Raw genomic sequence first — 13,570 nt, 5'->3', positions numbered from 1 at the left:
CGAACCCAGGGCCTCATGCATGCAGGGTAAGCGCTCTACCACTGAGCCACCTTCCCAGCCCCTCTAGTATCTTTTTAATTTTTATTACCACATAATAATTTATTGCACAGATAATGGGTTTCTTTGTGACAATGTTATATGTATTCCCATATAATAGTATCTTAGGAAACTATGTGATAATATAATCAGATTATTTCTAAACCATTTAAAATAAAAAGATTATAAGCCATTAACTAAAATGATGTATTAGCTCAAAAATGAACTGGAAACACCAATCCCTACTTAAAAACAGACCACACAAGCTGGGCGCAGGTGGCTCATGCCTGTAATCCTAGCTACTCAGGAGGCTGAGATCTGAGAATCACGGTTCAAAGCCAGCCTGGGCAGGAAAGTCCGTGAGACTCTTATCTCCAATAAGAAAACCAGAAGTGGCGCTGTGGCTCAAGCAGTAGAGCGCTCACCTTGAGCTGAAGAGTGCAGGGACAGCGCCCAAGCCCAAAGTTCAAGCCCCACGACCAGCCAAAAAAATAAATAAATAAAAGACCACACTAGAGAAAACAGTGAATTCAGAATAAATCCCTCAATGGTGATCATCTTTCCTTTAGATAGCATATTTAATTAACTTTCACTCTTCTGTGGGATTTTTCAGTCTGACCGGTTGAGAAGATTCATTTTTCTGCTGTGTTAGAAAGACCATAGAATATGTCTAAGCTGGTCATGATGGTGCACAGCAATCTAGGCTACCCTGTCTTAAAAACACAAAAACAAAAAAAGGATAAGCTTCACTAGCCATGTTCTCACAGAAGAAGAAAATGAAGCTAACCTAAGGAGAGAAAGGAAGTAAGAACCTGAAGAGAAGATGTTGATTTACAATATGTAGATTCCTTGATGATACTGTTATTGAATTCTGCCTTATCTTTCCACTTTCTGCTAAGTGGTCTGTGAACCCAGAGATGACTCTTTTTGATTTAAGTTAGTTCAAGATGAGTTTCTAGAACTTTTAACCTAAGTCTTCACTAATACAGTGTTATAAAGGAAATAAAACTTAACCAGAGGCAAAGAAGACCTGGCTCTGTCCTGATTAGCAGAGAATAACATTGTTATATTACTTTTTAGTTTTAGTTTTCTCATTTATAAAGAATACTGTATTGCACCTTAAATTAGTGGCTCACACTTAGAGTTGTACAGACTGAGATCAGAGGATCTAGGGGCTGAGATCTGGAGGATCACGTTCAAAGACACTGGGAGGGAAGTCTGAAAAATCTCATCTCCAAGATAACCAGCAAAAGGCTGGGTTGGAGGTATGGCTCAAGTGGTAAGCATATCAAATAAGCCTGAGGCCTTGACTTCAAGCATCAGCATTTGAGGGGGGGAAAGGGAAAACAAGAGAATATTGCATTGGGAGCACATACAGGACTCAGAAAGTATTTGAAAAAATTGCATATTTCTAATTTTCAGAAAATATATTTGTACTTGTAATCTTGTCTGCTAGAATATCATCTCTTAAATATAAGTAAGACAGTATTTGAATCTTAGAAAGTTTAAGAGAAAATTATGTCTCAGGGCTGGGAAGGTGGCTCAGTGGTAGAGCACTTGCCTTGCATGCATGAGGCCCTGGGTTCGATTCCTCAGCAGCATATAAGCAAAAAGAAAAAAGCCAGAAGTGGCGCTGTGGCTCAAGTGGTAGAGTGCTAGCCTTGAGCTGAAGAGCTGAGGGACAGTGCCCAGGCCATGAGTTCAGGCCCCATGACCGGACCCTCCCCCCCAAAAAAAATTATGTCTCATTAAAAACAAAAATAGGCATTTTCTAACTGTACTGAAACTACATGGAAGACATATTTTCTCTGGCTAATAAGAGGATTAAAAATGTATTCCTGACTCTATTTTTTTCTTCTAAATATTCAGAAACTGAACAGGTAAAGATACAGGTTTGGGCTGGGAAGGTGGTTCAGTGGTAGAATGCTTGCCTCACATGAATGAAGCCATGGGATCAATTCCTCAGCACCACATAAACAGAAAAAGCCAGAAGTGGGTACTATGGCTCAAGTGGTAGAGCGTTAGCCTTGAGCTGAAGAGCTGAGAGACAGCGCCCAGGCCCAGAGTTCAAGCTCCATGGCCGACAAAAAAAAAAAAAAAAAAGACTCAGGTATATCTGGAGTTTGTGATAATGTTAATTATCAATTAACTCAAAACTTTAACACTAATCTGGAGACCCAAAGACCAATGGAACAGACTAGAGGACCCAGAAATAAAGCTGCATGTGTACAGTCAGTTGATATTTGACAAAGGAGCCAAAGACATACAGTGGAAGAATCATAACCTCTTCAACTATTGGTGCTGGGAAAACTGGGTGGCCACATGCAGAAAAATGAAAGTGGACACTAGCCTATCATCATGCACTAACATCAACTCAAAATGGATTAAAGACCTTAACATCAAACCTGATACTCTGAAACTACTGCAAGACAGAGTAGGAGAGACACTTGAACTTATATGCACAGACAGGAACTTCCTGAACAGAGTCCCAGGGTCACAACAAATTGGAGAGAGACTCAACAAATGAGACTATTTTAAAATAAAAAGTTTCTGCATAGACAAAGAAATAGCAATCAAACTAGAAAGACAGTCAACTAATTGCGAATTAATATTTACCAGCAAAATATCAGTCAAGGGTCTAATATCCATTATATACAGGGAACTCAAGTAACTAACCCCTCACAAATTTAACAAACCAATCATGAAATAGGCAAGGGAACAAAAGAGAGACTTCTCAGAAGAGATAAAAATGGCAAAGAAACACGTGAGGAAATGTTCATCATCTCTGGCTGTAAAGGAAATGCAAATGAAAACAACACTGAGATAACACCTTACCTCAGTCAGAATGGACCACATCTTAAAGTCAGCCAACAACGACAAATGCTGAAGGGGATGCTGAAAAGAGGAACCCTACTGCATTGCTGGTAGGAATGTATACTAATACAACCACTTTGGAAAGCAGTCTGGAGATAGCTCAGAAAGCTAACTATAGACCTCCCCTATGACCCAGCCATACCACTCCTACGCATCTACCTTGAGCAACAGGAACCAGTATGCAAAGACACATGCACCTCCATGTTTACTGCAGTACTGTTCACAATAGCCAAGATTTGGAAACAACCCAGATGCCCCACTACTGATGAGTGGATCCAAAAATTGTGGTATCTATATACAATGGACTATTATGCAGCCATTAGAAGGGACAAAATAATGGCATTTGCAGGGAAATGGATGGAACTAGAGCAGATTATTTTGAGCGAAGTAAGCTAATAACAAAGAGACAAATGGCACATGGTCTCCCTGATATGTGGATGCTAAAGCCAAAATACAAGAATAAATGGCAAACAGGACTCAAGAAACAAAGGACAGCCACCCATTTTGCCATATCATTGCTAAATAACTCCATGTTCTGGATCATATATATGGTAGATATATGCACGCAACAGAGGGAAGCCAGGAGGAGGAACAGAGTAAGTGGGTACAGCCCACACTAAGCAAAAGCAAAGAAATGTAAACATCACCTGATGTGGAAAAAAATAACTTGTACTGTCAAAGCTCATAGAATTCACAAACTGTATAGACCATGATAATGACCATTTGCCTTGTGAAAGGCAAATGTGTTTGTGATTCTATCACTATTCCACAATACTGTAAAATATGTGAAATTTATGTAATCACCTAATCTCAATTAAAGAAAAAAAAGTGAGAAAAGGGATGGGTTAAGAGAGATGGGTGAGGGGCTGGGAAGGTGGCTCAGTGGTAGAGCACTTGCCTTGCATGCTCAAGGCCCTGGGTTCGATTCCTCAGCACCACATAAGAAAAAAGCCGGAAGTGGCGCTGTGGCTCAAGTGGTACAGTGCTAGCCTTGAGCTGAGGGACAGCGCCCAGGCCCAGAGTTCAGGCCCCACGACCGGACCCAAAAAAAAAAAGAGAGATGGGTGACAACATTGTCCGATATTTTGTACTCTTATACTGTTTTGTAGAATGGGAACTTCTTTGTACAAATACTCAAAGAAAATTAAAAAAAAAAAAAGAAAAAAAGAAAAGAAAAAAATTTAAAAAAAAAAAACCAACACTAATCTGGTTCTCAAATTATCTTTTCAATATGCAGTAGAAAATTTAAGGAATCTGAAATTTATAAAAGAAAGTTTCTTACTTTGAAATGGATTGACAAAAAGCTGCCACCTCCTCATTCAGTACTTCAAGTTCTTGTAGGAGGGAACTTCCACTTAGCAAGCTGCTGGTCCCATTTGGGTCTTTCTGTAATTAAAAAAGTTTTTATTTCAAAAATTAAAGATCTTCAAACTAACATAACACAATTTAATGAAAATATTACAGTTCTAGCTACTTTTTTTGGGTATCACTGGAAGGAAGGAAGGCAAACTGACTTAATGAGGTCAAGAAGTTTATACATGAGATTAGAAAAATAATGTCTGTTGAAATTGTTTTAGAAGAGTAGGGACATGGGGCTGGGAAGGTGGCTCAGTGGTAGAGCGCTTGCCTTGCATGCCTGAGGCCCTGGGTTCGATTCCTCAGCACCACATAAGCAAAAAGAAAAAAGCCAGAAGTGGCGCTGTGGTAGAGCGCTAGCTTGAGCTGAAGAGCTGAGGGACAGCGCCCAGGCCCAGAGTTCAGGCCCCATGACCAGACCCAAACAAAAAAAAAGATTAGGGACAGGTGAGAGAATGTGATATGGGAATAAGTTTGATCTGGGTACACTGTACGCTTTTAGAGAAATGCCACAATGATGGGGCTGGGAAGGTGGCTAGTGGTAGAGTGCTTGCCTTGCATGCTTGAGGCCCTGGGTTCGATTCCTCAGCACCACATAAGCAGAAAAAAAAAAGCCAGAAGTGGTGTTATGGCTCAAGTGGTAGAGCACTAGCCTTGAGCTGAAGAGCTCAGGGACAGCGCCCAGGCTCAGAGTTCAGGCCTCATGACTGGACCCTCCCCCCCCCCCAAAAAAAAGAAATGCCACAATGAAACCCCTCTCTATTATAAAACTAATGTATGATAATAAAAATCAGGAAAAATAAAACAAAAAGTGTGTGTGTGTGTGTGTGTGTGTGTGTGTGTGTGTGTGTGTGTGTGTGTGTGTGTGTGTGTGTGTGTGTGTGTGTGTGTGTGTGTGTGTGTGTGTGTGTGTGTGTGTGTGTGTGTGTGTGTGTGTGTGTGTGTGTGTGTGTGTGTGTGTGTGTGTGTGTGTGTGTGTGTGTACTGGAGCTTGAACTCAGGGTTTTGTTTTTTTTTTTGGGGGGGGGGTCCGGTCATGGGGCCTGAACTCTGGGCCTGGGCACTGTCCCTCAGCTCTTCAGCTCAAGGCTAGCGCTCTACTACTTGAGCCACAGCGCCACTTCCGACTTTTTTCTTTTTGCTTATGTGGTGCTGAGGAATCAAACCCAGGGCCTCAAGCATGCAAGGCAAGTGCTCTACCACTGAGCCACCTTCCCAGCCCCTGAACTCAGGTTCTTTTTCTTTTTTCTTTTTTTTGGTCCAGTTGTGGGGCCTGAACTCTGGGCCTGGGTGCTGTCCCTCAGCTCTTCAGCTCAAGGCTAGCGCTCTACCACTTGAGCCACAGCGCCACTTCCGACTTTTTTCTTTTTGCTTATGTGGTGCTAAGGAATCGAACCCAGGGCCTCAGGCATGCAAGGCAAGCGCTCTACCACTGAGCATCTTCCCAGCCCCCTGATCTCAGGTTCTTATACTCTCTCTTGGCTTTCTCTGCTCAAGCTGGTAGTTTATACTTAAGCCACATCTCCACTTTCAGTTTTTTGCTGGTTAACTGAAGATGAGAGTCTCATGTACTTTTCTGTCAGGGCTGACTTAATCCTTAGAATTCAGCCTCCTGAGTAGCTTGAATTATAGGTGTGAGCCACCAGTGAAGCTTTTTGTTGTTCTGCTCCAGAAGCCTAAACTCAGGGCCTACACACTGTACTTAAGCTTTTCTGAAGCACTGTACTACTGAGCTACCGTTCCACTTTTACCTTTTTGTTAGCTGGAAATAAGTCTCTATTGAACTCTCCTGCTCAGGCTAGGCTGTGATCCTCAGATCTAACTAGGATTATAGACATGAACCACTGATGCCTAACTAAATAATAGTTTTAAATAATCAATTTCTATCTTTTTTTTTTTTTTTTTGCCAGTCATGGGGCTTGAACTCAGGCCTGGGCACTGCCCCTGAGCTTCTTTTGCTCAAGGCTAGCTAGCACTTGAGCCACAGCACCACTTCCAGATTTTTCTGTTTATGTTACTGAGGAATCAAACCCTAGGTTTCATGAATGCCAGGCAAGCACCCTACCACTGAGCCACATTCTCAACCCAGATTTCTATCTTTCTAAAAGTATACCAACAAAGCCTTATTTTAACTTTATTGAGTTTGCTTGCTCAAAATTAGAAAGAATGCTATATTGGTCAGTAAGAATGAATGCTTGCCGGGCGCTGGTGGCTCATGCCTATAATCCTAGCTACTCAGGAGGCTGAGATCTAAGGATCACGGTTCAAAGCCAGCCAGGAAAGTAAAATCCGTTAGACTCTTATCTCCAACTAACCACCAGAAAACTGGAAGTGGTGCTATGGCTCAAGTGGGAAAGCGCTCAGAGACAGCACCCAGGCCCAGAGTTCAAGCCCCACGAACAACAACAACAAAAAGAATGCTGAAGACCTTCCATTCAAATATTTCTGAAATGATTGTTTCAGTAAATTAACTACTGAATAAAATGAAAAGAATACCTACTGTTTTAAGTCGAGTTCTATATATTCAAGTTCAACCCCCCACCCCCACTATTCCAAGAAAACTGTAGTACTTTAGGTAAGAGACTGGGTTTTGAGTAAGCAGTCATATATTCCATGTTAATAAACGTATAAAAACATCCTGATATTTGTTTAATAGTTAACTATGGTAAAGGTGTGGTAGCACAGGTCTGTTAATTCCAGTACTTGGGAGACTGACAAAAAATACTCCAAGTTCAAGGTCAACCTAGGCTACTCATAGAGAGAACCTATCATACTCACACACAGACACAACACACAACCCCTAAGGGAATAAGAACACAGCATATTGAAATTTCAATGAAAATAACTTACAAGAAGATTTTAAGGGCTGGGAAGGTGGCTCAGTGGTAGAGCACTTGCCTTGCATGCATGAGGCCCTGGGTTCGATTCCTCAGCACCACATAAGCAGAAAAAAAAAAAAAAAAAAAAAAAGCTGGAAGTGGCGCTGTGGCTCAAGTGGTAGAGCGCTAGCCTTGAGCTGAAGAGCTGAGGGACAGCGCCCAGGCCAAGTTCAGGCCCACGACTGGACCCAAAAAAAAAAAAAGATTTTGATTAAACTAAAAATTTAAGGCAATTACTTTACTAGCTTTCTTTTTTTAAAAAGTGGCAGAGTCCTTTCTGCTAGAAAGTAATATATACATTTTGAAGATGGTGGGAAATACCAAGAGTTCTACAATATCACAACTAAAAATATCAGAGCTCCTGGGAAAAAAAGAATTATGCTGTCAGATTCACAAAATTAATGTAATTCTTGAGCCAAAGCCCTAGCTAAAGCAAAAACAAGTCCTTATAAAAATACAGGGATGGGAAGGAGTTCAGTGGTAGAGGGCTTGCCTTGCATGCTTGAGGCCCTGGGTTTGATTCCTCAGCACCACATAAGCAGAAAAAGCCAGAAGTGGCGCTGTGGCTCAAGTGTTAGAGCGCTAACCTAGAGCAAAGAGCTGAGAGGGACAGTGCCCAGGCCCAGAGTTCAGACCCCACAACCAAACAAAAAACAAAAACAAAAACCCACAACAACAAAAAGCTTATACAGTTAAATGTCCACCTGCATTTGCACTGAACACTATAGTCTTCAATATTTTCAAGCCTAAAACTCTGGGGCTCTGGCTTTCTCATTGCAGATAGGAATTCTTTGGGGGCATTCATTTCTAGTCAAGACAGGTTACAATTATAATAGTATAATAGTATTAAGAGGATGTAGACATTTTCACTCAACCAACAAACAAAATATTACTTAAAGGGAAATGTCTTCATGATTTCTAAGTCATCAATCACTTTTTCACCTGTTAAGCACTGTAAAATGTGCATCCATTCTTTAAAAAAAAAAATTTAGGGCTGGGAAGGTGGTTCAGTGGTAGAGTGCTTGATGGGAAGGAGTTCAGTGGTAGAGGGCTTACCTTGCATGCATGAGGCCCTAGGTTTGATTTCTCAGCACCACCTTAAAGATAAAACTTTCTCCTAGCATGATCCAGTTAATCAGTCTACATGGTTGACACAAAGATCTGCCTTTTTTGAACTCTTGGAATTAAGTAGACTGCTGGGCAGGATTAGTTTTAGAAGCATGTTCTAAGCTTTTTCCTTAAAATAACATGAGGATTAAAGAGTAAGGACTGAAAAGGTGGCTTAGTGGTAGAGTGCTTGCCTCACATGCATTGAGGCCCTGGGTTCAATTCCTCAGCACCACATAAGCAGAAAAAGCCAGAAGTGGTGCTGTGGCCCAACTGATAGAGTGCTAGCCTTGAGCTGAAGAGCTGAGGGACAGCGCTCAGGCCCAGAGTTCAGGCCCCACGACTAGCAAAAAAAAAAAAATTGTACAGGTGAACATGGGGGTTACAATTACAAGTAAGGTAATGAGTACGTCTCTTTTTAAACACTGTTACCCCCTCCCTCATTTTCTACCCCCCCACTCCCCTCCTTCCTAAGCTGTATAGTTCATTTCCAACATAATGTCTAATGAGTATCATTGTTGCATTAGTTCATCCTTTGTCCTGTTGTTTCTGTGATTCCCTTTCCCTTCCATGGATGAGATAAGCATATATAAGACAAAGGGTACAGAAAAACCCCAACATGGTAGCAAAATGGACTATACTACTCTAAAGAATGAAACTGCTCATACATTGATATGGTTTCAGTAATTCTGATTATTTCAAGTAATGCACTGATTACCTGATATCCAATGACACTGGCTTTCCTGAGACTGTATTTTATCTCTCGGTTCTAGAAAGTGTGAGTGTTAGTTGTGCCAACATATGTATGAGTGTGTTCACATGGTGTGATTGTGTGTGTGTGTGTGGTTGTGGTTCAAGTGGTAAAGCGCTAGCCTTGAGCTAGCACTGAGGGACAGTGCCGAGGCCCAGAGTTCAGGCCCTACAACCAACCAAAAAAAAAAAAAAAAAAGAACACGAGGCCAAGCCTCAGTATGGGCATTAAATCAATCAACCAATAAACCTACCAATCAGTAAATATTTATTATGTGTCATGCTCTTCTGTAAGAAATTTATAGGCATATGTATAGGCATACACACACACACACACACACACACACACACACACACACACACACACACACACACACACACACACACAGCATACTTATATACATTTTTTTTTTCCTTCAGAAGCCATATAACCAGGTCTTTTTTTCTTTTTTTTGGTCGGTCATGGGGCTTGAACTCTGGGCTTGGGCACTGTCCCTGCGCTCTTCAGCTCAAGGTGAGCACTCTTCCGCCACAGCACCACTTCCGGTTTTCTGGTGGTTTTATTGAAGAGTCTCACAGACTTTCCTGCCTGGGCTGGCTTTGAACCTTGATCCTCAGATCTCAGCCACCTGGCGTGAGCCACCGGCACCCAGCTTATAATCAGGTTTTATAACCTCCATTTCAGGAGGTTATACAGGCAACACAGTTAATATGAGAGTTAGGATTTTTAATGCTGACAGCCTGGTTCCAGTGTCGAATGCTTATTCACTATGCCACTCTACTTCTTAAACAAACAAACAAAAAGCTCCCTGAATAAAGGCAAAAAGCAAATGCAAAAAGCCTAGAAATATAATGAGAACACTGTGGCCTTTGTGGAAGCAATACTGTAAGAAACCTCTTTTGCTTCACAGATCATCTTTTCAAAAAGAACTCCATTTTTCATGTTTTACTTAATTTAAAATAGATTTTGAATCTCCTTAGTGTTCTAATTTTTTAAATAAAAATGTGCATTTTTGTCAATTATTTGGAATTATATCCTTTCAAGAAAACTGAGTTGCAACAGACATAGAAATAGTTTGTAACAGTCATTCATCAAAGTAATAATAGAATTTAGAAGGTTCACTCAAATGGCTAGAGATGTAGTTAGTTGTACAGCACTTGCCTAGAATGCTAAAGGCCCTAGGTTCAATCTTAGTATTGATAAACCAAAACCAAAACAAGCTAATTGGAATATTTAGTCCACAAAGGGTAAAACTTAGACAACTTGCAAATTATTTACATGAGACATTAACATCATCACCAGGCCCTCATTTTTTTTGTAGCCCAGCTTGGCCTTGAACTCAATCCTCCTGCTAGCTTCACTCCAAGTGCTGGGATTACTGGTGTGTGCCATAATATTGACTATTTTCGTTTTTGCTCTTCTCTACTCTGTAGAGAAAATGTTTTACATTTATTCCTACAAAATATTCCCCCACTGCACCCTAACCTCCAAACAACTAGCATCAAGTCACCACTTTTCTGCATTACACAAACTTTTCTTATGTGGCATTCAAGGCTTTATATTTTGTAGTACAGTTTTTTTTCATATTCACATCTTATCTACCCATTCTGGCCCAAGTTCTTTGAAGATGAGGTCTGCAAATGGTATTTGTAATACTCACAAATAAGATCTGTATTTGTATACCTTCAAACATATTTCTAATGAATAAAATAGACACACAATAATCAATAAAGTAATTGGCAATAATGCCATTAGCCAATACAAAAAAGAAAAAGAAAGGTTTGTAGGGGAAGATGTTTAGTTTTCTAATAAACATGCTTAGAAGTTTAGGTAGATATTTAAGTCAATATTTTAAATTTTTCTATTCCAGAAACATTCTCTTCTAGAAATTCTTTCCAAAAAATAAAAATACAGATTTGGGGATCGTCCAATGTCTGTAACTTTGTACAGGAGAATTTCTCCCTTGGCTAATTGACAGCCTCCATTAGGATCAGTGAAAGAGCACATCTCTCAACAGAAATGTTTCTACCAACAGAAGATAGTAGCTGAGGGAAACACAAAGAGCTGAACTATGAACTAAAAGTCTGATTTAAACTTAAATAGCCAGAAGACAGTTTTAAATATTGTTTCTTTTCTGAGTTTTGGTCACAAAATTCTGAAGTGTTTAGATTATATTAACAACAACAAAAAAAAAAACACTAGAAGGAAATAGGAAGTAATCTTGCTGAGTGCAAGTTCTTTTTGAGTTCTTTACCACAAAGCATATTTCTGACAGGAAATGGACAGTGAAGTACCAACAATAGGCACAGAAGAATTATTTACCAACAAAAATTATGAACTAAATAAATAGGGATGAGTAGTATGTGAAAATTTTTAAGTTCCAGTCCAGTTAATCATGTCAAAGATTTTTGTTGATAGTGATGGTGGTCATGGGGCCTGAACTCTGGGCTTGGGCACTGTCCCTAAGCTCTTCAGCTCAAGGCTAGCACTCTACTACTTGAGCCAAGGCACCACTTCCAGCTTTTTCTGCTTATGTGGTATTGAGGAATTGAACCCAGGGCCTCATGCATGGAAGGGAAGCACTCTACCATTGAGCCACCTTCCTAGCCCCAACACCAAAGATTTCTAAAGTCAACCTTAAATACTATTAGTGTTCTCTTTATCTCTCCCCTGTGGTTTATATAAACCAGTTTATTTATTTATTTATTTATTTTTGTCGGTGGTGGGGTTGAACTCTGGGCCTAGACTCTGTCCCTCAGCTCTTCAGCTCAAGGCAAGCACTCTACCACTTGAGCTACAGCGCCACTTCCGGTTTTCTGGTGGTTTATTGGAGATAGGAGTCTCACAGTCTTTCCTGCCGGGGCTGGCTTTGAACTGTGATCCTCAGATCTCAGCCTCCTGAGTAGCTAGGATTACAGGCATGAGCCACCAGCGCCCGGCATAAACCAGTTTTCTTGTAAACAAACAAAATTAAATTTTAGCATTCAAAGGGCTTAGAACTTTTATTTTAATATAAATATTTTCTCTTTTGTAACTGGTATATAATAAACTTCTATTAAATATCTATCCAATAATCTGTTTACAATCTAATAGTATCCATTTTGAAATGATTTTTAAGTTTCCATGAAGTTTAGCTATCAAACCTGACTCCTTGAATTTTCTTCCCTAGTGGTCATGTACTTTTGGGAACTTTAATTTCAAAACTGTCACTAAAGTGAGTTTCTCAATTCCAAAAAGACAAATATGATTTGCTTAATTTTTAAGCTTTTCTACAAAATATGTTTTAGCTTTGAATATCAAGCACTTGGCATGATAAAAACCTAGCACAAATACCACAAAATATATGTAGAATACCACAAAATATATGTAGAATATTTAATATACTAAAAATTTCAGCATATCAGTATTTCATCCTTTTTCACAAGAATACAACAGTTTTCAAGTTATCCCATTCTAAAAATTGATTTGAAAATCTATGTTGAAATTACAAAAACATGGCTAAGGAAATAGCTCATTGGTAGAGCACTTGCCTAGCAAGTACAAAGCCTGGATTTGACCCCCAAGGAAATTATCCAAAAATCCAAAACCTATCCAAAAAAATTCACTTTTTTTTTTTTTTGTTAAGTCACGGGGCTTGAACTCTGGGCTTGGGCACTGTCCCCCAACTCTTCAGCTCAAGGCTAGTGCTCTACCACTTGAGCCACAGCACCACTTCCCATTATCTAGTGGTTTATTAGAGATAAGAGTTTCATGGACTTTCCTGCTCAGGCTGGCTTTGAACTTGATCCTCAGATCTCAGTCTCCTGAGTAGCTAGGATTACAGGTGTGAGCCACTGGCACCCGGCAAAAAAAAAAAAAAAAAATCACTTCTTTAACATAGCAAATTTCCAAACTTTAAATGTAATAAAGAAACATCATCAATTCTAACCATTTCATAGATGAAGAAACTCAAATCCAGAAAATAACTTACATAAAATTAATATTCTCAGCCAGGGGGCTGGTGGCTCATGCCTATAATCCTAGCTACACAGGAGGCTGAGATCTAAGGATTTCGGTTCAAAGCCAGCCCAGGCAGGAAAGACGTGAGACTCTTATCTCCAATAAACCACCAGAAAATCATAAATGATGCTGTGGTTCAAGTGGTGGAGCCTGCGACTTGAGCTAAAGGGCTCAGGGACAGTGCCCAGGCCCAGAGTTCAAGCCCCACGACTGACAAAAAAAAAAAAAAATTAATATTCTCATCTTTAGGCAAATGTTTTTCAAAGGTTCTTTTAATGACATAACTTCTAGATCCCAAAGATTACAATCTCTAAAGTAACACTATAGCTTTATGATGGCCACTCTTAGCTTGTGGTACTGGAATATAATTATTTTAACAGACAGGAGTATAATGGAATAATTGACAATTATATGCTTCATCAGGTATGTTGCAGTTAGAGATTCATTTAAGACTTGGGCAGGTAACTCAAGCTACTCCAATTCAGACAATGTATTATTAGTTAAGCAGTTGATAATTTAGTCCCAATTTCTATCCACAATTTTTTTTGGGGGGGGTCCAGTCGTAGGG

General features: G+C 39.9%; 1 protein-coding gene across 4 annotated transcripts in view; it reads right to left on the bottom strand.

Moving 5' to 3' along the window:
- The window catches only part of Pik3c2a (phosphatidylinositol-4-phosphate 3-kinase catalytic subunit type 2 alpha), a 109,713-nt gene that overhangs the window by 68,065 nt on the left and 28,078 nt on the right, over nucleotides 1-13,570 (bottom strand). For all 4 annotated transcript variants that reach the window (XM_070032801.1, XM_070032799.1, XM_070032798.1 and 1 more), the window contains one exon: nucleotides 4,193-4,296. In XM_070032801.1, coding sequence (XP_069888902.1) covers nucleotides 4,193-4,296 — 104 coding nt within the window. The remainder of the gene's footprint in view (nucleotides 1-4,192; nucleotides 4,297-13,570) is intronic.

This window comes from Dipodomys merriami, unplaced genomic scaffold (genome assembly GCF_024711535.1).
Source record: "Dipodomys merriami isolate MVZ:Mamm:240054 unplaced genomic scaffold, mDipMer1.0.p SCAF_21, whole genome shotgun sequence".
Classification (NCBI taxonomy): domain Eukaryota; kingdom Metazoa; phylum Chordata; class Mammalia; order Rodentia; family Heteromyidae; genus Dipodomys; species Dipodomys merriami.
Note: the sequence above shows the minus strand (reverse complement) of the source record. Positions and strands in the feature narration are given on the sequence as shown.